This window comes from Anabas testudineus, chromosome 1 (genome assembly GCF_900324465.2).
Source record: "Anabas testudineus chromosome 1, fAnaTes1.2, whole genome shotgun sequence".
Classification (NCBI taxonomy): domain Eukaryota; kingdom Metazoa; phylum Chordata; class Actinopteri; order Anabantiformes; family Anabantidae; genus Anabas; species Anabas testudineus.
Genome location: NC_046610.1, coordinates 105,001 through 127,951, shown reverse-complemented (window position 1 = coordinate 127,951; position 22,951 = coordinate 105,001). Strand labels below are relative to the sequence as shown.

At 41.7% G+C, this 22,951-nt stretch overlaps 2 protein-coding genes across 4 annotated transcripts in view; both read left to right on the top strand.

Annotated features, from left to right (window-relative positions):
• Positions 1-713: 713 nt before the first annotated feature.
• Positions 714-14,874, top strand: tmem178 (transmembrane protein 178). 3 transcript variants are annotated; one of them, XM_026358783.1, is made up of 5 exons: positions 714-1,358; positions 7,837-7,950; positions 9,611-9,748; positions 10,906-11,130; positions 12,768-14,874. In XM_026358783.1, exons 1-5 carry the CDS (start codon positions 833-835, stop codon positions 12,932-12,934), a joined length of 1,170 nt encoding a protein of 389 aa, XP_026214568.1. In that variant the 5' UTR covers positions 714-832; the 3' UTR covers positions 12,935-14,874. The 3 variants fall into 3 exon arrangements, with proteins under 3 accessions (XP_026214568.1, XP_026214569.1, XP_026214571.1); XM_026358784.1 differs by having other exon boundaries at positions 716-1,358; positions 14,361-14,874; XM_026358786.1 differs by having other exon boundaries at positions 716-1,358; positions 10,906-12,903.
• A 229-nt stretch (positions 14,875-15,103) lies between these two features.
• Positions 15,104-22,951, top strand: part of LOC113161286 (son of sevenless homolog 1) — a 26,404-nt gene continuing 18,556 nt past the window's right edge. The window contains exons 1-9 of the mRNA XM_026358782.1: positions 15,104-15,793; positions 16,880-17,005; positions 19,573-19,704; positions 20,305-20,469; positions 20,633-20,842; positions 21,008-21,151; positions 21,245-21,355; positions 21,731-21,829; positions 22,419-22,546. Coding sequence (XP_026214567.1) covers positions 15,707-15,793; positions 16,880-17,005; positions 19,573-19,704; positions 20,305-20,469; positions 20,633-20,842; positions 21,008-21,151; positions 21,245-21,355; positions 21,731-21,829; positions 22,419-22,546 — 1,202 coding nt within the window. The 5' untranslated portion in view covers positions 15,104-15,706. The remainder of the gene's footprint in view (positions 15,794-16,879; positions 17,006-19,572; positions 19,705-20,304; positions 20,470-20,632; positions 20,843-21,007; positions 21,152-21,244; positions 21,356-21,730; positions 21,830-22,418; positions 22,547-22,951) is intronic.

Genomic DNA, 22,951 nt, shown 5'->3' with positions numbered 1-22,951 from the left:
AACACCAGCTCAGTCAATTCACCTGCAGGGCCTCACTTCAACACTTCCTTTCTCAGATTTCAAAATAAGAGTCAGTGGTGAACCTTGTCAGAGATATTCTGCACCAGCGCGCTAAATAATTACATGAACAATTACTTACATCATTATGGGATTGAACTGCAAATACACAAATGTAATGAATTATTAATACACATATTACGTCACTGTCCAGTTGCCGGGCTATTCTGTTTCCATGACAGCAATAGACGTGTACAAATCCATGTTTCAGAGCTGCAGAAACTAATGACAGAAGAGTTTAACTCCTTATAAACTGCTCAGATACACTTTTTGTTTTTACTTTCAGGAACCTGTCAAGGACTCTCAAGGTCTGAAAACAGCCAGACTGACTGAGGATAGATCACAGCCTCAAAGTGAACGATTTGCTTGTACGGTGACCCACCAGCTTAGCTTGAAGCTTATTTTCTGGAAATAAAACTGATTTTTATTGCTGAAATGCTGAACCCACTGTAACTTATATGTTTGATTTTTCTGGTAACAAACAGAGATCAAAATTCAGAGCAGGATCATTATCATCATTCTGTTAAAACGGTTTAGTACACTTTCAGTGTCCTTTAATCCCCCCCACCAAATTAGATACAGCTCCATATATTTTGGATTTTCTTGCAGATTCATTTATCCCAATTTTATTTTGAAACCGGTCTCGATGACTTTCCGGTGCTGCTGCGTGTTACCTGCGCTCACCTTGACGCCGCTCGGGCTGTTAGTCGGCATGACAACGCGCTCTCGAGGGCAAACGGGGAACGGCTGACGGACGTGAGGATGGCAGCAGAAGATGCCCACTAACCGAAACAGCGGCGGGATCCGAGCGAACGGCCTCACCGGGACCTGCACCGGGACCGGCAGCGGCTCGGTCCATGTCCCGACAATGGAGAGAGCGCGCCCGGTGACGGTGACGGTGTCCGCGGTGAGCTTGGCGCTCAGCGTGCTGTCCCTGCTGCTGCTGGTCACCGCCATCTCCACCGACCACTGGTACGAGACCGACACCCGCAGACACAAGGACAATTGCGACCGACACGGATCCGACTCCAACGACCAGAAGAACCGGGAGATGCCTATTTATCACCTGCCACTGGTGGACACCGGCAATAGCGGGGCGCGGCAGCGGGACGTGGCGCTGATGAAACCCGTGCATGTGGGCAGCAGAGAGGAGGAGCTGCTGGAGAACTGGCGGGCCATCCTGGGGATGGGCATCCTGGAGACCGAGTGCGGCAGGCCGCTGTTCTCCACACACTCCGGCCTCTGGAGGAAGTGCTACTTTAAGGGCCTGGACCCGGACATCGACAAACTCATCGACCGAGGTCAGTCTCAGCATATATACTTACCTACCTTTATATAGACACACAGGATATATACTGTACCTTTATATAGACACACAGGATATATACTGTACCTTTATATAGACACACAGGATATATACTGTACCTTTATATAGACACAGGATATATACTGCACCTTTATATAGACACAGGATATATACTGCACCTTTATATAGACACACAGGATATATACTGTACCTTTATATACCAACACAGGATATATACTGTACCTTTATATAGACACAGGATATATACTGTACCTTTATATAGACACACAGGATATATACTGCACCTTTATATAGACACACAGGATATATACTGCACCTTTATATAGACACACAGGATATATACTGTACCTTTATATAGACACAGGATATATACTGTACCTTTATATAGACACAGGATATATACTGTACCTTTATATAGACACACAGGATATATACTGCACCTTTATATAGACACACAGGATATATACTGTACCTTTATATAGACACAGGATATATACTGTACCTTTATATAGACACACAGGATATATACTGTACCTTTATATAGACACACAGGATATATACTGTACCTTTATATAGACACACAGGATATATACTGCACCTTTATATAGACACAGGATATATACTGTACCTTTATATAGACACACAGGATATATACTGCACCTTTATATAGACACACAGGATATATACTGCACCTTTATATAGACACAGGATATATACTGTACCTTTATATAGACACACAGGATATATACTGCACCTTTATATAGACACAGGATATATACTGCACCTTTATATAGACACAGGATATATACTGTACCTTTATATAGACACACAGGATATATACTGTACCTTTATATAGACACACAGGATATATACTGTACCTTTATATAGACACACAGGATATATACTGCACCTTTATATAGACACACAGGATATATACTGTACCTTTATATAGACACACAGGATATATACTGCACCTTTATATAGACACACAGGATATATACTGTACCTTTATATAGACACACAGGATATATACTGTACCTTTATATAGACACACAGGATATATACTGTACCTTTATATAGACACACAGGATATATACTGTACCTTTATATAGACACACAGGATATATACTGTACCTTTATATAGACACACAGGATATATACTGTACCTTTATATAGACACAGGATATATACTGTACCTTTATATAGACACACAGGATATATACTGTACCTTTATATAGACACACAGGATATATACTGTACCTTTATATAGACACACAGGATATATACTGCACCTTTATATAGACACACAGGATATATACTGTACCTTTATATAGACACACAGAATATATACTGCACCTTTATATAGACACACAGGATATATACTGTACCTTTATATAGACACAGGATATATACTGTACCTTTATATAGACACAGGATATATACTGTACCTTTATATAGACACACAGGATATATACTGCACCCTTTATATAGACACACAGGATATATACTGTACCGTATAGAGACACACAGGATATATATGTAGCATTTATATAGACACAGGCTATAACTGTACCTTTATATAGAGCACAGGATATATACGGCAACTTTATAGAGACACAACAGGATATAATCTGCACCTTTATATAGACACACAGGATATATACTGTACCTTTTATAGACACAGGATAGATACTGACCTTTAATATAGACACAGGATATAGACTGTACCTTTGATGACACAGGATATATACTGCACCTTTATATAGACCACACAGGATTATACTGCACCTTTATATAGACCACAAGGATATATACTGTACCTTTATTGATATACACAGGATATATACTGCACCTTTATATAGACACAAGGATATATACTGTACCTTTATATAGACACACAGGATATATACTGTACCTTTATATAGACACAGGATATATACTGTACCTTTATATAGACACACAGGATATATACTGTACCTTTATATAGACACGCAGGATATGTACTTTACCTTTATATACCAAAACAGGATATATACTGCACCTTTATATATAGACACAGGATATATACTGCACCTTTATATAGACACACAGGATATATACTGTACCTTTATATAGACACACAGGATATATACTGTACCTTTATATAGACACAGGATATATACTGTACCTTTATATAGACACACAGGATATATACTGTACCTTTATATAGACACACAGGATATATACTGTACCTTTATATAGACACAGGATATATACTGTACCTTTATATAGACACACAGGATATATACTGTACCTTTATATAGACACAGGATATATACTGCACCTTTATATAGACACGCAGGATATATACTGTAACTTTATATACCAACACAGGATATATACTGCACCTTTATATAGACACAGGATATATACTGCACCTTTATATAGACACACAGGATATATACTGTACCTTTATATACCAACACAGGATATATACGGCACCTTTATATACCCACACAGGATATATACTGTACCTTTATATACCAACACAGGATATATACGGCACCTTTATATACCCACACAGGGTATATACTGCACCTTTATATACCATCACAGGATATATACTGCACCTTTATATAGACACACAGGATATATACTGTACCTTTATATACCAACACAGGATATATACGGCACCTTTATATACCCACACAGGATATATACTGTACCTTTATATGCCCACACAGGATATATACTGTACCTTTATATAGACACAGGATATATACTGCACCTTTATATAGACACACAGGATATATACTGCACCTTTATATAGACACACAGGATATATACTGTACCTTTATATACCAACACAGGATATATACGGCACCTTTATATACCCACACAGGATATATACTGCACCTTTATATACACATAGGATATTTACTGCGCCTTTATATAGACACAGGGTATATACTGCACCTTTATATAGACACACAGGATATATACTGCACCTTTATATAGACACACAGGATATATACTGTACCTTTATATACCCACACAGGATATATACTGCACCTTTATATACACATAGGATATTTACTGCGCCTTTATATAGACACAGGGTATATACTGCACCTTTATATACCCACATAGGATATATACTGCACCTTTATATACCCACATAGGATATATACTGTACCTTTATATACCAACACAGGATATATACTGTACCTTTATATAGACACACAGGATATATACTGTACCTTTATATAGACACACAGGATATATACTGTATCTTTATATAGACACACAGGATATATACTGTACCTTTATATACCAACACAGGATATATACTGCACCTTTATATACCATCACATGATATATACTGCACCCTTATATAGACACACAGGATATGGACTGCACCTTTATATAGACACACAGGATATATACTGCACCTTTATATAGACATGTTATAGATATCGTTATATATATTGCGCCTTTTTATACACATAGTATATTTATACTGCGCCTTTATATACGCCTTTTTTTTTGTTTCTGTTCCACACTCAATCAGGATCTTACAATCAGGATCTGTTTTATTAGCCCAGTATGTGTTTCGCTTTATTAGACCAAACAGATACACCACTCGTGTCAGTCACATTATTTACCATCACCTTCAGAAAGGCTGGAAATTAGTTCAGTGTGGAATTGGACACTGAACAAGTCAGTGTTGTTGTGCTGTCAGAGCTGAATCAGCAGCTGTAATAGCAATGTTAAGCTTGAGGCAGATTACAGCATTGATCTTTCAAAAGGAAGCATCGTGGAAAGATGTTTGGAAACCTCACTTCACCGTGTGAAAAGTCAAGCTTCATTACTTCACAGTGGTATCAGATGTATGGCACTAGTGTGGAGATCCCAGGTTCTTACTGCTCCTTTGTGTTGGCATATTGAGTGCCAGTGGAACAGTGAAGCTGAAGACTTCTAACGTTTTCTTGAGGCACCTTGTGACTCGATAAGCAAGTAACTGGTAAATGGTCTGCACTTATTATTATTACGCTTTTCTATTTAACTGGTGCTCAAAGCGCTTTTACACTGATTCTCATTCACCTATTCACACACACACTCACACACCAATGGCAGACCTGACCTGACTCACCCGGGGCAACTTGGGTTCAGTATCTTGCCCAAGGACACTTTGACATGTGACAGGAGGGGCCAGGAATGGAACCACCGATCTCATGATTGGTAGACGACTGCTCTACCTGCTCCAGACAGGGAGGAAGACCGTTTGTCTTACTGGGAAAAAAAAACACTTCAGCCAAAATGCTCTGCACCTTAAAGGATGATGCTGTTGCACATTAACATTTTAACATTACATTTTATCAGATGGGGAAAACAAGTGAACTGTAACTGATCAAGACCCATTTTAAGACCTTGGCTTGAACATTTGTGCGTTCATATTAAGCTTGTTTTTTGTGCTAGAATCTTTGAGACATATACTTTCTTATATATGCTCTGTACTCCTGAAAATAGAACACACCACAAACCTATTTAAAGGCCCAGACATGCATAAAAAAGAAAACACAGTGAAGTATACAGAATCAGAAAACATGACGTCACGTTGGTAGAGCTTCATCCTGGTCTCATCAGTCCAGAAAACTTAATTCCAGAACCTTTGTGAATCATCTCTGTTTTATTAGGATTGTTTTTCTGTACTTAAAGTACTGCAGTTTACTTTACCTATACTGAAGTTAACTGTTGAACTGTACTATACTTCAGTGTAGTGTAGTTTAGAAACAGTTTGTTGTCTGCTCTTTGGATTGTTTCAGGCAGGTTCAGTACATGACCAGTCAAACGTTATAGGAATGACCATGTTTTTCATGAAAACACGTCTTCAGCTGTGTTACCATCTTTTAAAAAAGGTTTTCTAATGATTAGTTGCATTAGCAAATCCATCGTGCTGTAAGAAGACAGTACTAATGTCTGCTGATGACAGACCTCTGTACGTTTATGTAAATATTCCTTTAAAAACCAGCTGTTTCCAGCTAAAATAGTGAATTAAATGTTATAAAAAGCATTCGTGCAGTAGGGCTGGACACCTGGTTTCGGCTTTCAATTTCAATATTCCAAATTGCATGGTTGACCTGGGACAGGTTAAACCATCAGCATAATGGTTTCAGACAGTTTTCTAGTTGGTTTCAGGTTGACTGATCTCTTCAAGTCTCTTCAGTTTCTGGGCTCAGACTGGTTCCCGGACTGATCTCTGCAGTATCAGACTGGTCTCTGCAGCTCCTGCAGTCTGTGGCAGGCTGCCATCTGAGAGCTGGAGGTCAGAGCGGCGCTGACCACACATCAGATCACCAAGCTTTAAATCACATTACACAACATTAAGTTTTAGATCATTACACTCCATCAGACCGGACCAGAGTCCAGATCAGATTAGATCCACTGACCCCACAACAACAAATACTGGTTTACAGGACTTTGTGTGCTTTCTGTGGACAAGGTTCAGCTCAGACCGGAATGACCTCTGTCCTGTTTACAGACACTTTGATTACTGCAGCAGTCACTTCCTGTTGTCAGGAGTCAGACTGAGCATGTGCAGATCTCCTAATTTTCCACAGTGAACTGGATAAGTGTGTTTGATTAGAGCCCGGTATCAATGTTAGATGTTAGTCAGCAGAGTTCCCAGTTCACACTGAGGAAGGGAGGAAATGACACAAACACAACTGTGTGTTCCTGACCATAACAACCGTTGTCAGGGAAGCAACATTTGTGGTAATGAGTTGATTTGAAAATGTCTGTTAGTGACTCGTTTCTCTGTATTACCGTGTTACATAATCAACAGTAGCTTTCTACCATTACCTGTCCTCGTGTCTGTGTCTGGCTGTCTTGTAACGCCCACCGACGTTTCGCACACAACCGTCACTCTGCACCTCAGACTGTGTTTTTAAAGTACTTAAGGCGTAAAGGTCAGCTGGAGTCCTCGGGTGTAGGGCCCCTTTAATCAGCTCTTGTAGTTTATATCAGAGAAATTATTACAGTGAGCAAGAAATACGTCCAAAAACAATCACGAGTAACAGACACAGAAAAGCGACATGAGACACTGAAGGGTTTCCGTTCTTTCATTGAAAAGTTGCCTTGTAGCTAAATGTGTGGGTGTGTAAAGTGAAATAGTAGAAAGTTTAGAAGAACCAGCACAAAATTGAAACAATTGAAACACTTGACTTAGATAGACAGGCATTGCAGCACATTCAGATTCTTCCATCTGTTTCAACTGTTGCACTGATGAATCCTTTAGTACTGAAAAGTAATTTAGTTCTGTTTTACTTGTGCTGTTCCATTTAGGCTGTTGTTGGGGTCTGAGTGTGACATGTTTTTAGGTCTTCCCCACCAATGTCGGGCTACACTAAGACACTCTATCTCAGCCGCGTTAACCATTGTTTTCTTTGTTTTATCTGCTCTGTCCTCTGCAGGTATCGCTGATCGCTGCACAGCTGTGAAGTATCACTTCTCTCAGCCAATCAGACTAAGGAACATCCCCTTGAACCTGACCAGGACCATCCAGCAGGACGAGTGGCACCTGCTGCGTGAGTGTAGACACTCACACCCAACACACACAACACACAGTGCCTTACAAAAAAAAAGCACCGGTGACATGTTCCAGTTCACATCTGAAGTAAAACATGATGTGAACAGTTGAACTGAGTGTAGATTACTAATTGCTGATTATAGATACTAATCACTTACTATAGGTTACTTACTATAGATTATTAATTACTGAGTGTAGATTACTAATCACTGGCTATAGATTACTGACTGTAGATTACTAATCACTAACTATAGATTACTGACTGTAGATTACTAATTACTAGATATAGATTACTGACTGTAGATTACAGTAATCTATAGTTACTGTACTAATCACTGACTATAGATTACTGAGTGTAGATTACTAATCACTAACTATAGATTACTGACTGTAGATTACTAATTACTAACTATAGATTACTGACTGTAGATTACTAATCACTGACTATAGATTACTCATTACTGACTATAACTTACTTATTACTCACTATAAATTACTAATTACTAATTATAGATTACTGACTGTAGATTACTAATCACTGACTATAGATTGCTCATTACTGACTATAGATTACTAATTACTGACTATACTAAGCACTTACTATAGATTACTCACTATAGATTACTCATTACTGACTATAGATTACTAATTACTTACTATAGATTATTAATCACTTACTATTGATTACTGACTATAGATTTCTAATCACTTACTATTGATTACTGACTATAGATTACTAATTACTGACTATAGATTACCTTCTATAGATTACTAATCACTTACTACAGGTTACTGACTATATTCAATTCAATTCAATTCAGTTTTATTTGTATGGCGCCAATTTACAACAGAAGTTATCTCAAGGCACTTTACAGTGTTTAAGGTTAAGACCTTACAGAAAATATTTATACAAAACGTTATAGAGAAAACCCAACAATCCCATTTGAGCAAGCTTTAGGCAACAGTGGAGAGGAAAAACTCCCTTTAGAGGAAGAAACCTCCAGCAGAACCAGGCTCATAGTGGGCGGCCATCTGCCTCGACCGGTTGGGGTGAGTGGAAAGAGAAGAGAGAAAAGAACAGCAGGCAATAAAGACAACAACAAGCAGCAAGAACATGGGCAGGTCAACTGGATTCTGGAGATATACAGCTCCAGGCCGAGGATACCTGCAGAAAAATACAGAGAGAGGGAGACAGAGAGGAGGAAACACAACTAAAAGAGAGAGAAGACACAAAGTTAATGACATGACACAAAGTTAATGACTATATATTACTAATTGCTGACTATAGATTACTAATCACTTACTATAGATTACTGGCTATAGATTACTAATCACTTACTATAGGTTACTGACTATAGATTACTGACTATAGATTTCTAATTACTGACTATATAGCTATTATTACTCCAACAGGCCCTTTAATGCCTGAACTTTCTTGCTCTCCAATCTCTTCCTTGCTGCTTGTCACTAGTTGTCATGGAAACATGCCATGACAGTTTTATGTAACAGTGGGTGGTGAGCCGAAGGCACTTACCATGGTAACGTTGTCTGTGTTCCCTCATCTACCAGTATCATTAGTGATGGTGTGTTTGCAGCGTGTGTATTTAAATGTATTATGTTGTAGTATAATGTGGGGATCTGTGTGTGTGGTGGTTCAGACCTGCGGAGGATCACTGCCGGCTTCTTGGGCATGGCGGCGGCGGTCCTGCTGTGCGGCAGCATTGTGGCCTCGGTCGGTTTCTTCTGGGAGGAAAGTCTGACGCAGCACGTGTCCGGCCTGCTCTTCCTCATGGCAGGTAAATAACCTGAGACAGAACGTGGCGCCCTCTGCTGTTCAGAGCCTGCAGTGAGTCAAGTTCATTCAGGGAGTGGTTGAGGAGGGAAATGACTACCATCCATCCCTCCATTATAGACAAAATGTTTCCTCTTAAAGGTTGTGGGAGTGCTGGAGCCTATCCCAGTTGTCTTTGGGTGAGAGGTGGGGTACACCTTTGTCACAGTCTATGGCACAATTTATTTGATATTTGGAAAACATTTGATTCATTTCAATATTTATTTCTATAGGGCCAAGGCACTTTACAGTGTTTAAGATTTAAGACCCTACAAATATAACTGTATAGAGAATTATATAGAAACCCCAACAACCCCACTGAGCAGCACCAGGAGACAGTGGAGAGGAAAAACTCCCTTTAGAGGAAGAAACCTCCAGTAGAACCAGGCTCAGCGTGGGCGGCCAGTTGGGGTGAGTGGAAAGAGGAGAGAGAAAAGAACAGCAGGCAACAAAAAACAAGAAGCAGCAGAAAACACTGCACAGGTTGGAAGGACCAGTAACTGGACTCTGGAGATAGAACGCTCCAAGGAGGAGGATACCTGTAGAGGAGAAAAGAGAGAGGGAGGCAGAGAGGAGGAAACCACTACAGTAGAGAGAAAGTAACACAAAGTTAATGACATGAAATGGTAGAATTCGAATGGGTTATAGTTAGCAATTAAACATAAAGTCTTATTCAGAACTGTCTCCATATGGGTTCTCCTGTCTGTTGATCACTATGAAAATAAAGTGTTTGTAGCTATTTGACTTATTTCTCTGTTTACTGTTCACTAAGGAGAGAACAATTCTCCAACCGAGTACAAGTACACATATAGTAATGTTCTGACACATTATACACATATACATATAAATCTACATGAATGGCTGAGACAGTTATCACATAAACCACTGATGTTACCAAACAGGTATCCAGTTAAATCCCAGTTGAATGAGTTTCATCCAGCTGTTTATCAAGTTAGAATATATATATTAGATATAATTTTAATAAGAAGAAGCAGAACTGAGCATTTGAACAATTCACACAGCGGATTAAAAGCTTTTACTGCTGGTCAGTCACAGAATCTCTGCTGTCAGGTCTTTCTACAGGGTTTTGAACCTGGTCTCTGCTCACTCCTCTGTTCTCAGGAATTTTCTGCACCATCTCTCTGTGCACATATGCAGCCAGTGTGACCTACGACCTGTCCAGGAACCCCCCCTTCATCTATGGGCTGCCGGCTGACGTGGATCACGGTTACGGTTGGTCTATCTGCTGTGCCTGGGCCAGTCTGGGTCTGACAGTGGCCTCCGGCTGCCTTGGCACCACCTTTCCCTTCCTGAGCCGGGCTGGAGCCCTGCAAACCAAAACGGCCCGTGAGTCCTCAGTCTGAGCCTCTTGGTGTTGGTAAACCAGATACAGAGGAACAGGTTTATTGAATCTGGGAGCATCAGGCTTCAAGTGGAGCTGCAGGTGTCAAAGACCTGTTTGTAAAACATGTTCAGTGATTCAGACACTAATCTGTTATCAGTGTTTGTGTGCAGCACAGCGCCTCCTGCTGACTTTTGCACGCCGCTGCAGAGTCCGGACCTTACTGATCATGTCTGTATTTTCTCACACACACACACAAGCAGTCAGGTCGAATCAGAGTCTCAGAGGTTTTCTCTCTGACCAGCAGCAGGTGAATATTGGCAGAATGGTTCTGGACTGGTTTAACTGGTCTATGAGTCTTCTTTATCCAAGCAACAGAACCAGACTTAAACAGATTTAAGTCAGGTCTAGACGATGATCAGAAGAGCTGGTGGTTCCTCTTCTGTTGGTCAACTGATTTAATTCTGAGAAAGTGGGAATCCTGTAGACCCAGATCCTCCCCATTTTATTCTGATTCCAGTCCAAGCCTGCATTTCTCAAGTGTCTAAGAATCGGTCCTAGGAATCACACTGACGTTTCTGGTTGGACAAACAAGGAAGAAGTTCTGTGAGAAAGAAACTTCACCTTACAGTCATCAACATTATCACAGCATCAACACTCTGGTGGTTCTGGATTTGGACCATGTGCCATGTGAAACGTTTAATAATAAAACCATGAGAATAGTTTGATTCTGTATTTGATTTCCAACTGTTTAAACCTGCAGCTGAATGTCAGAGCAGGACGCTGAAGAAATAACTGCAGACTTTTTAGTCCCAGGTTCAACTTCAGGCAGGGTCCTAGGACTGAGTCAGAGACACTTGCTAAACGCAGTTCTGTTCTACATCCAGACTGGAGCAGAAAATGTTCAGATGATCACACATCAAACCAAACCCTATCCCTCAATTCCGAATAAAAGTGAAGCATTAACATTTGTAGAGCCAGAACTGTCCCAGCTGGTCTAGGTCCTCCTGTCCACTGATTTTCAAGATCATAAACCCCTAAACCGTGACCCTACAGTGACATCTCGTCCAGATTCTAGTGAAAATCAAAGCTCCCAGTGAGATTTGTCTGGTTGTTAAAAATTAATCTGGTCCAACCCTCCAGCCTGGACCGTCACAACGATGTGTTTAACCCCACCCTAAATGTGCAGACACGTTAGAACAGAAACAAATGAACACACAAACTGTAGAACATAGTGATCCAAACCTGCAGATCCAGATCAGTCCAAATGGTGGATTTAGAATTTGAAAACATGTGGACATGTCTTTCTAACCGTGACTGTCACCAAAGACCATGACGTATAACAAAGTCCTCTTCAGATGGAAAAGTAACTGATGTGAAAGCGAGTGAAACTTGCTGTGTTTTCAGAGAACTGAATCAGCAAAGAGCAGGACTCAGGATGTATATAATGTTAATCCTACAAATGTACAATATAGAATTTATGTATATGATGAGTTGAAGTTGTTCTGGAAGGTGTGGCTGGGTGGATTACTGAACAATGGTGGTGGTGGGTCGTGGATTTTACCTGCAAAATGTCTCAAAGACATGTAGGCTACAAAGAGACACAGAACATCCACAAAGACTCTTATGTGTCTGTGTCCAGGGGCCATGTCCGCGGCTGTAGAAGAGATTTTGAGGGAGTCGATGCAGGTTTGGATCACAGAGTTTGGCTCACACTCGGATGTGTACCTGTATAAAAAAGTATTTTACCTGAGAATGTGTGAAGGACCTGAAGCCAAGCTGAGCTGCAGATTCCGACCTACAGAATGATGAGTGTCATGTGTGTCCAGACAATGTGTGGAAGAGTTACACCAGAACTAGACCTGCATCTGGATAAGACTAAACCGGAGTCCCTTTACTCAAAACACTGGACCTGATCCACCAATCAACTGGTCTGAGACTGGTGTTGACATCACCTCTGCCTCACAGCTGTATAGGTGTGAACAACATGTAATTTACTGAACTGCTCCTCTGTGCTTCGTTATTTATTGAATTTAGGAGCGAACTTTCTCAGATACTGCAGCGTACTAGAGACCCTCTGATTCCCTCTAAGGTGATGTACCCCAGCACATAACTGTTTTTTCAGGGTTAGTCTGGAATGATGGTGTTTCTGATCACATCTATCTATGTGGTATTAAAGTCTCTGATACCCCATCATACCCCTTAATACTCTGCCCACTGCTGCCCACCAATACCCTACTTAACTTGTGATGACCTTGATGCCTTCTGCTGTCCCCTGATACTACCTGGAACGTCAGATACCCCATTGTACCCCCCCTTAAAAATTGTTGAATACTGTATGAAATTTCCAGTATTCTCAAAACCTCCACAATATCCTCCCTGTACCCTCTAATATGGTCACATACTGTATAAACCCTCCTAATGCCGTCCAAAAACCCCTTGATATTGTGCCAACCCCATTGCATACCAGTGAGTTACTGATCATAATCTCATTATTAAACTATTAAACCCTGTAACTCTCTGACACTTCCTACTCCGTCTCCTGTACTACCTGAAACTGCTCTTTTTCCCCATCATACCCTATAAACCTACTATTCTATTAAACCCTCTGATATACCCTCGAAATCCTTTTGATACCCACAGTACTCACATCCTGTGTTTGCTGGAACAGCCTAATACCCACCCCCTTAGCCTGCCCCGTACTTTCTAAAACACCTTGTTGCCCTTGCTGGACTCTGAAAGTCTTGTGTTGGTGCCCTGACGTTGGGTTGTAAATAAACAACATGTAAATCATCAGACATGATTCTGCTTGTTTTCACAGTAGTGTGTCTGATATCATCTAGATTTAGAGTTAAATACTTTTGAGGTGTAATCATCTTTGCAGTTAGCCATGATGCTTCAACTGATCCTCAGAGTCAATAACATGATTGATCTGTGAAACCGGCAGCACCTCGGTTGGCATGCAGGCTTGTGGATTATAGTCTGTGTGATTTCATGGAAACTACAGTTTGCAGCACGGTGTTTACTGCTTTGTCTGTACTTTAGTCCCTATCCCTGAACGCAGCCTCACTGCCAATCATTTATATTAATTTAAATGACATCAGGGACTAAATGGATCCAACTGATAGAATCCAAATCTTCTTCTGAGACAAAAAATCTTTAAACATGTCCTAAATTGAAAAGTCAGTTTTCTGCTGAGGAGGTTTTGTTGATTATGTGTTTGAACATTTGACAGGTACATCAGGTTGTGCCTAAACATAGGAGTCCAACAACCAAAGCTGGGCTCCTGTGGCTGAAACAGGTATACCAGAAACATGGAACACTGAGAACACGATAAAGGAGTGAGGAGCCTGGTGTGACAATGGTCAAAGTGAAAACTGGTGAGCGGGGAACACAGGAAGAGTCTGGGAAAATCTGGATTGTAGATGTCAGACTCCAGGGTCCACTGTTCAATAAACAGTCCTGAGAACAAGATATGCCATGACGACAGAAAAGTTGAGACTGAGACACAGGCTGTTGCGTATTCCTGCAGAATTGAAGACTTCACATGAATCAAATTAAGTTTAAAACAATAAAATTGTTGATTTTGTTCACTCATGAGTTTGGACATACACATCTGTAAATTTCAATGTCACTGGTCAATGCAGTAATTCCAGTGTGTGTTTTTATTGTAGAAACGTTCATCAATTTACTTTTAACAAACAAGTGCTGCTACTTTAAGCTTTCACTAAATGAAACTCCACTTTGTGTTAACTTGTGAAAGAGCTAGAGGAAATGTAATTTTATTTTATTTTATTTTATTTTGTTTTGTTTTGTTTTGTAAATCTTTGAAGTACCGCCTCTATCCGCCCGAGCGGTTGACGTCAGTCTGCCACGCGCCGTCTTCTGAAGCCACTCCCACTGCGAGCCCCGCCCATGTACGTCAGGACCTGGCTATTACGCATGCGCAGCCCCTCCACAGCCTGCATCACACCGGACAAACAACAACCGACAGCCGCTCATCAGATCGGCCGTTAGCTCGGTCACTGTCTCCCGGACAACTGGAGGGAACGGGTTGTAAATGACGGGGCGGCCCTGCCGGAGACTCTGTGTGTCCGGTAAAATGTTTGCCGCTAACAGAGAGCACCGACAGGCCACTGCTATAGTCCTTTAACCCGGGTAACCCTTGCCGTGTGTGCGCTGACATAGAGCTAAACAGCAGCTGTGATTCGGAGCTAACATTAGCGCCCAGGCTACAGCTAACAGGCTAACAGCGCCAGCTCGCGGTCACGCTGTCCCGGTACCGTCGTTATGGATCGGTTATCGGCCACCATGCCGTCGGCCCGGTAAACAGAACTACACCCTCAGTTAGCTGCTAGCCGCGGAACTCACTGTAAGCTGTGGAACATCTGCCCGCATTTAACGCTAGCTCTCCATGTAGCGGCCGAGGATGGTCGCAGAGACGGCGTCTTCTCCGGTGGAACGGCTCGTCCCCGCTGGACCCGGCCAAACCCATATAGCGTTCATGTAAACCGGGGAACCGTGGTGTCGGTCCCGCTGCGGCGCTCAGATCCCGCACACCCCGCAGCAGCCGCCGCCGCCATGCAGGCGACCCAGCTTCAGTACGACTTCTTCAGCGAGGACAACGCTCCGAAGTGGAGAGGCCTTCTGGTTCCCTCCCTGGAGAAGGTACTAGTACACAATAATACTGCAGAATTACTCAGTACGTGTACACGGCCTGCTAGTTTCCTACCTGGAGAAGATACTAATACACCAAATATACACAATAGTACTGCAGGATTATTCAGAATGTGTACACGACCTGGTGGTTCCCTTCCTGGAGAAGGTACTAATACACGAAATATACACAATAGTACAAGTATCAGCAGTGTCTCTCTGCAGCTACTCAAACAGCTCCAAAAAGCAGCATGTTCTGTCACAATATAGGTCAAATCATTTGCCAGTCTTCTGGAGATGGAGGAGAAATCAGGTTGTATGTATATGTGGATTTGCATTATTGAGTTTGTAGGGTAGACTCTGATCCCTGACATCTCCAGAACGCTGCTTCCGCTGACTAACCTGGTTACTGATGTGCATGCTAACACAGTCAGGGACAACAGCTTACTCGAGGAGAACAAGTGCTGCTGCCTGCACCTGCAATCAGCGATAAAACATCTACAGTCTCATCATCTTTTAACTTTGTGTTCAGCCTAAATTTTACAGATTGTTGCAGTTCAGGTGTAATTGTCATTTTTCTATTTGTAGGTGTTTGAGAGCAGTCCATTTGATATTGTTGATATTCTCACTTGCTGTAAGTTTGTGAATACTGTACAGTTATTTTCTGACTTCCTGTGAGTGTCTGAATCTAGTACAGTTTTTATTCATATTTCCATTAATTTTCTTACTTGCATATGGTTAAAGAAGTACATTTGTGATAGGTTGTTCTAGTTTCTTATTAAAATAAATGAAACACAAAACGGTCATGTGATGATGGACACAAAGTAGAGTGATGGATGTTTTTTTTTCTCCTGAGCTTAAACTAGTGAATTTATTCAGTTTTATTATTTATGATCAGAACATTTGTATAGACTCTGTGCTGTTTGCCATGGTTGCAGGTAGAAGCTGCACCTACCACTAACTTCACCGGTTGGCAGCACAGAATCAGGGCAGGGCTTGCTAGGTTAGACTGGGTTAAATTGCAGCAGGTGATCCCTCCATGTGCAGCTCTGTGAATACTCATAATCTCTGGTCGTGTGTTTAATGTGTGTGTTGCAGGTACTGAACCAGGTACATCCTAACCTGGTGTCCCAGCAGGAGGCGCTGCAGTACATCGAGGAGCTCATCCTGCTTCTGCTCAGCATGTTGTGTCAGGCACAGCCACGCACCGTGCAGGACGTGGAGGTGACTCATAAACACACGAACATGCAACAAGGCTGATACTGCACCCTGAGCAACAGCACTGATTAGGTCTGACAGTAACTGTTTCCTGTACAGTCGGGTTGTTTGATCTTAGGCTGGAGTTCAAACAAACAGGTTAGAGAAAACACTACACATAAAATCCAGGTAAATTCACTTGTGTCACTGCTACAAAAGTCAGTTTTAACTGGATTCTTTCTGTAGTTTTGCTCAATTTAAATATCCAGTGTGAAAACATGCTAATAACAAAGCTTTTAACTGAACAGCAAAGAAAGAGACTTTAATCATTGTCAGATTGTTGTTCATCTTCACATTCCTCAGACAGTAAACATGAATCTGTGCAGGAAAGATCTACTCTCACTGGAGCTGAGGTTTTCTCTAATGGTTTAATCTAACCCAACAAACAACTGTCCTTTCTCTATATTATAGTGTTGACTTTAATTTGTCAAGTTAACAAATCTGAAGCAGTTTGGACCTAAATTATAATAAATAAAAAAGTTAAATTATAAGGTTTGCACATAAGCTAAAACAAACATGCGGACAATTGGACCTGATCCACTGTGTAGTTGACCTGAACAGACCAAAAACCCAATTGCAGCAGCATGAGGCATCATCACTTACATCAATTAAAAAAACAGCAGAAATACACTGATCAGCTACAACTACAACAATAATAATAATAATAATTATAATGATGAACACTTCTCTAAACTTGTGTTGCAAAGTTCTTCACATGAGCTTAAAACGCAGAAAGTCACTGCAAAAGGCTTTATAGGTTCTAACAGTGGACCAGTACAGAATGCAGAAAGTGTTTTACCAAATGCTGTGACTCTATGACAACACTCTGTTTTGTTTGAGTTGAGTTGTAAAAATGTTTTGCTTTTGAACTCACCTTGCCAGTCCTGTACAGAATTCATGATTCCGCAGTCTAAGACTCTAATGGGCTGGTAGAGCTACATGTGATCAGCAAAGCAGTGAAAAGAAACCATGTTGATTAAAAATATATTCAAGTTAGAGACTGAACAAGGAGAAAAGAATTGGCCCCAAGACTTATATTTGTGGGACACTGCACTTAGCAGAGGAAAACAGGTGACAGGTGATTATTGATGGAAACACAGAAACCTTCTATCTGTCACGGACGAGGAGAACCATTTTAACAATTACAGTGCCTGTTATTCCAGGCCAGTGTTTCAGTCTGTCCAATAAAATGCAGTGATGTTCTATATCAAAGGCAGCATTGATATCTGTGACTGTTTCTACCTCAGCCAAACCCTGGGTGATTAAAGGCCACCATCTTTCTCTGAATGTTCTACTATACCTGAACCAGTTCTGAATCAGAACCAAGTGGACCTGTGAAGCCCTCTAACAGACACTTGTGAAACTGTGAAATGATAAAGCTCATTAATACAGAAAAAACATGGTTTGACTGTTTGCATTGAAGAATAAAGAGTTTTCATATGGAGTTGATTCACTCAATCTTTAAAGATTTTTGTTTTGGTTCAAATTAAAAATTATTTTAACACAGTGATGGTACAATAAGTGGAATGGTCCTTTTCAATTTCTACCTGTACTTGCACCTGATGACATCACTGTGAGGCTGACGTGTGATTGGTTGGTTTGTTTCTCATTCCCAGCTGATGGAGACTGCAGCGACATAACAAGGTGCTTTGTGGTAAACCCCCAGCCCCCCACACCACCCACCCCATGTGCTGTGTTCCTGTTTGGTGACATGTTAAGTCTGATGATCACACTGAAACACCTGCAGGAAGTGGCCAATCAGAGACCCGCAGGTGGCCCCCACCTGTCTGACACTGACACTGACCCTGACACTGAATCTGCCGTCATTGTGGTGATGTCCCTTTCCCTGTGTTACACAGTTGTCGGACAAGTCGGGGTCTCAGGGTTTAGACCTTGTTTCCTCCCTAATGATAATTTGTAAACCACGACTGAGACAACAAACTAAAACTAAATTGAACACATTGTGACGTGTTTGAAAATGTTCAATATTAGACAAATAGTTTCAGATGAGATTACACAGGTACCAAGGTTACACTGACATGGTTTAGGTTATTAGAACAGGACAGGATCCTGCTGTGAAAAAATTAGGGGCAGGCAGTCGTCAGCCCAAACCCATGAGTCAGCCAATCAGATCAACACACCTGTAGATTCGCTCTTTGACTTTTATCCCTTCACCACATCTCCACCCTGTGGAAACATTTTCCATATAACAAAGCTGCAAACACGTATCTTACAACTGATCCGAGATCAGCACAGCACAGCCGGATCCTTTGCACTTGAGGTTCACCTGTGTCAGACATTAAATCTTATTTTGGTTTATTTTGCAAAGTTGGTGGGAACTGTGTTTTGGGACTCTTTGTAGCTGAATCTGTATGTGTTTTGTCCTGCAGCGTGATCAACAACAACTGTCGCATCAAAGCTAAAAGCATCTGTGGATAGGCCAGATGTCCAATCCATAACTTGCCAGATGCTTATTTGACATATTTAGACAATTTGAATATGACTCCTGTCATCACCCCTCCTCCCCTCCACAGGAGCGAGTCCAGAAGAGTTTTCCTCACCCAATCGATAAATGGGCGATCGCTGATGCTCAGGCCGCCATCGAGAAGAGAAAGAGAAGAAACCCGTTAGCTCTGCCTGTTGACAAGATCCATCCACTGCTCAAGGTACAATTCGAAGATCACTACAGTGTTACCACTGTATGACTCTCATTGCATGATCCTCACTGCAATGTTAATTCTCTTTGTCCAGGATACCTCCTTTACCTCATACATAAAGAAATCTTTAGAACTGCCTTCTTCCACCTGTGAAATTTGATAAAATTAAGAGTATTTTGCTGTGAATCCAGCAGTTAATAGTCCAGAGTATTCGCAGTGAGTGAAGAGGCGTTTTCTTTCAGAACACAAGAAAGTTTAGGAGTTCAAAACCAACGTTCTGTTGTTGCATCGTGCTTTGCTACTTCCGGAAGCTGAACTTACATACATTAAGTGTAATTTCTAATCATGCAATTGGTTCTACTGATGCACTGTAAAAAAAAAAAAAAAAAAAAAAAACACAGTTGGTTTCTGTGGTGTACTTTTAGTATCATATATATACATAAGCTCCTCTCCTCTCACCATTTCATGTCATTAACTTTGTGTCTTCTCCCTCCCATAGTTGTTTCCCCCTCTTGCCCTCTGGGGCTGTGTAAATAAACTGAATTGAATTAAATTGTGGAATTTCTTTATCTTCACATCTTCCATCTGCTATGATGCCCTGTGTTGTAGGAGGTGCTTGGCTATAAGATTGACCATCAGGTGTCAGTGTACATGGTGGCGGTGTTGGAATACATCTCTGCGGACATCCTGAAACTGGCTGGAAACTATGTTAGGAACATCCGACACTATGAAATTTCACAGCAGGACATCACCGTGGCCATGTGCGCTGACAAGGTACACACACACACACACACACTCTGTTACATACAGCACTCGCTGTAAAGCAGCACAGTGAGTTTCAAATCCAGTGAGAGCACAGTTACAGTGTAGTGACGGCAAGCATGTCATAATACATGTCTCTCTGTTTTACCTGTCTCACCTGTGGGTCTGCATTCAGGTGCTGATGGACATGTTCCACCAGGATGAGGAGGACATCAGTGGGTTTCCCCTGATGGACGAGGAGCCGTCAGCCAATGACGAACAGAGTTACTACGAGCTGGTGAGGACCTTCATGTCTGACGGCCGACAGTACCTGAGGCAGCTCAACCTGCTCATCAAGGTGTTCCGAGAGCCCTTCACCTCCAGCCCTATGCTCTTCTCCCAGCATGTAGGTGTCAGGCTGGACCTAACCTGTCTCATTACACTGATTTGTCTGTCTGACCGCTGACGCTTTTGTCTCCTTGATCACTAATTAATACATCTCTCATTGATTAGTGACTAGTCCTGATCGATTTGTATCTGATCACTTACTGATCCGTCTCTAAATGGTTAGGATGTGGACAGTATCTTTAGTCGGATTGTCGATATCCATGAGGTGACAGTGAAGCTTTTGGGTTTGATCGAGGACACGGTGGAGATGACAGATGAAGGAAGTCCTCATCCTCTGGTGGGAAGCTGCTTTGAGGACCTAGCTGAGGTTGGTACATTTGCATTCACCTGTACCTACACCTGTACTTCTGGTCACCCGTACCTGTGTGTGGCTATCATTGATGTGCGCTGTGACTGACAGGAACTGGCGTTTGACCCCTATGAGGCGTACACTCAGGACATCCTGCGCTCTGGTTTCCATGAACACTTCCTGAGCCAGGTGTCAAAACCGGGAGCTGCTTTCCACCTGCAGGTAAGCCCTGACTGACTGTGACATCAGAGTGGAGAAGGATTGGCAGGACAAATCACATTAGACAGTTTCAAAATATCTGCTTTTCTTGTAAAAGTCAATATTACGTGTCAACTACGATGACGTGCATTTCACCATCACTAAGCCAATCAGAGTGGCCACTGGTGAGCTCATTATTGCAGTGCTGAAACACAAACATTCAGCAATTAAACAGCAGCTGGGGATAATGGGTATTGTAGTTTATAGGGACCAAAAGAAAGTGTGAAGAAGTTTAAACATTTGAAATGCAGAACAAAGCAGCAGCTTCTCTCTGACGTGTAACTCTATACACTTGGGTAAGCAATCATGATGATGATGAAACTGTCTCTGTGTTTTCAGTCCATCTGTGAAGGTTTTAAAGAAGCTGTTCAGTACGTTCTGCCCAGACTGCTGCTCACTCCTGTTTACCACTGTCTGCACCTTTTCGAGATTCTCAAGGTGAGACTTCCACACCTGTACCAGCGCCTATGATACTAACACTTTCAAACAGATCCAGTATTGTAGACCAGGAATAGGAGTGCCCTCTGTAGACTTGAGCTAACCTAATAAAGATCTGTGTAGGCGTAGCTCATCTGCAGAACTGGACACTATGGTCCAGTCTCTGTCTGACTAAACACATCAAGGTTCCCGGTATCTGGTGTCAGACCAGTATCCTGTAGGTCTGGTCCTGGTCTAGGACTTTGCACTGTGCTGCTGTAAGCTCCTTTGTCCCAGCTGAGGTTAAATCTCTGAAATACCTTCAGTCATGTTCTGCAGATTATTCAGGGCTGGGAAGGGGGCAGGAGCTTTATCCTGATCTCTTTCTGAACCTGGACTCTGGAGGAACACAACAGACAAGTGTCCACTCTTTTCTTCTATTTCCATATGCGTTTCACAGTATGATTGACATCACCTAAGTTCTTGTCCACAACAGGTCTTGACCCTGCAGTTATGACTGTTCCACAACTTTAGTCTGATAAACACCTGTCCAGGTTCTGACCTCAGTCACAAGATGTCACATAATGAAGCTATGTTTGTGTTTCCATAGCAACTGGAGGAGAAGAGCGAGGATGAGGAGGATAAAGAGTGTCTGAAACAGGCCATCACAGCTCTGCTTAACCTGCAGAGCAGCATGGAGAGGATCTGTTCCAGGAGCCTTGCCAAGAGGAGGCTCAGGTACCTGTTCACACATCCTGTCTACGACTATTTCTCCAGCAGGTCCTCAAAAGTCTGGGGAAACAGGGAATTTGAGTGTTCATTTTTGTATCATTTTTTATTTAAGGGTGAGTTGTTGGTGCAGTGGTTAGCACCACCTCACAGCTAGAAGAAGTGTGTGTGTGTGTGTGTGTGTGTGTGTGTGCACGCGCACTACGGTCTTGGCATGTTTTGGCTACTGTAGTCGTCCAGTAGGTCAAAAGTGAAATGGGAGACAATGACAGAAAATGTTAATGTAAACTCGGTTGACAGCGTAGACACAGCCCAAGGATCAAAAGACGAAGATAATGTGGGGAAAAAGAGGGTCTGAGAAATTCAGTAATGTGGCTAATTAAAGCCCAAACAGTGTGATACTAACGCAACAAC

What these genes read in the sequence shown, in the direction of transcription:
- tmem178 (XM_026358783.1), top strand. Translation starts at nt 833, where the DNA reads ATGCCCACTAACCGAAACAGCGGCGGGATCCGAGCGAACGGCCTCACC. An exon ending in GGACGAGTGGCACCTGCTGC is followed by an intron (nt 7,951 to 9,610) that starts GTGAGTGTAGAC and finishes GTGGTGGTTCAG; the next exon opens with ACCTGCGGAGGATCACTGCC. An exon ending in CCTGCTCTTCCTCATGGCAG is followed by an intron (nt 9,749 to 10,905) that starts GTAAATAACCTG and finishes CTCTGTTCTCAG; the next exon opens with GAATTTTCTGCACCATCTCT.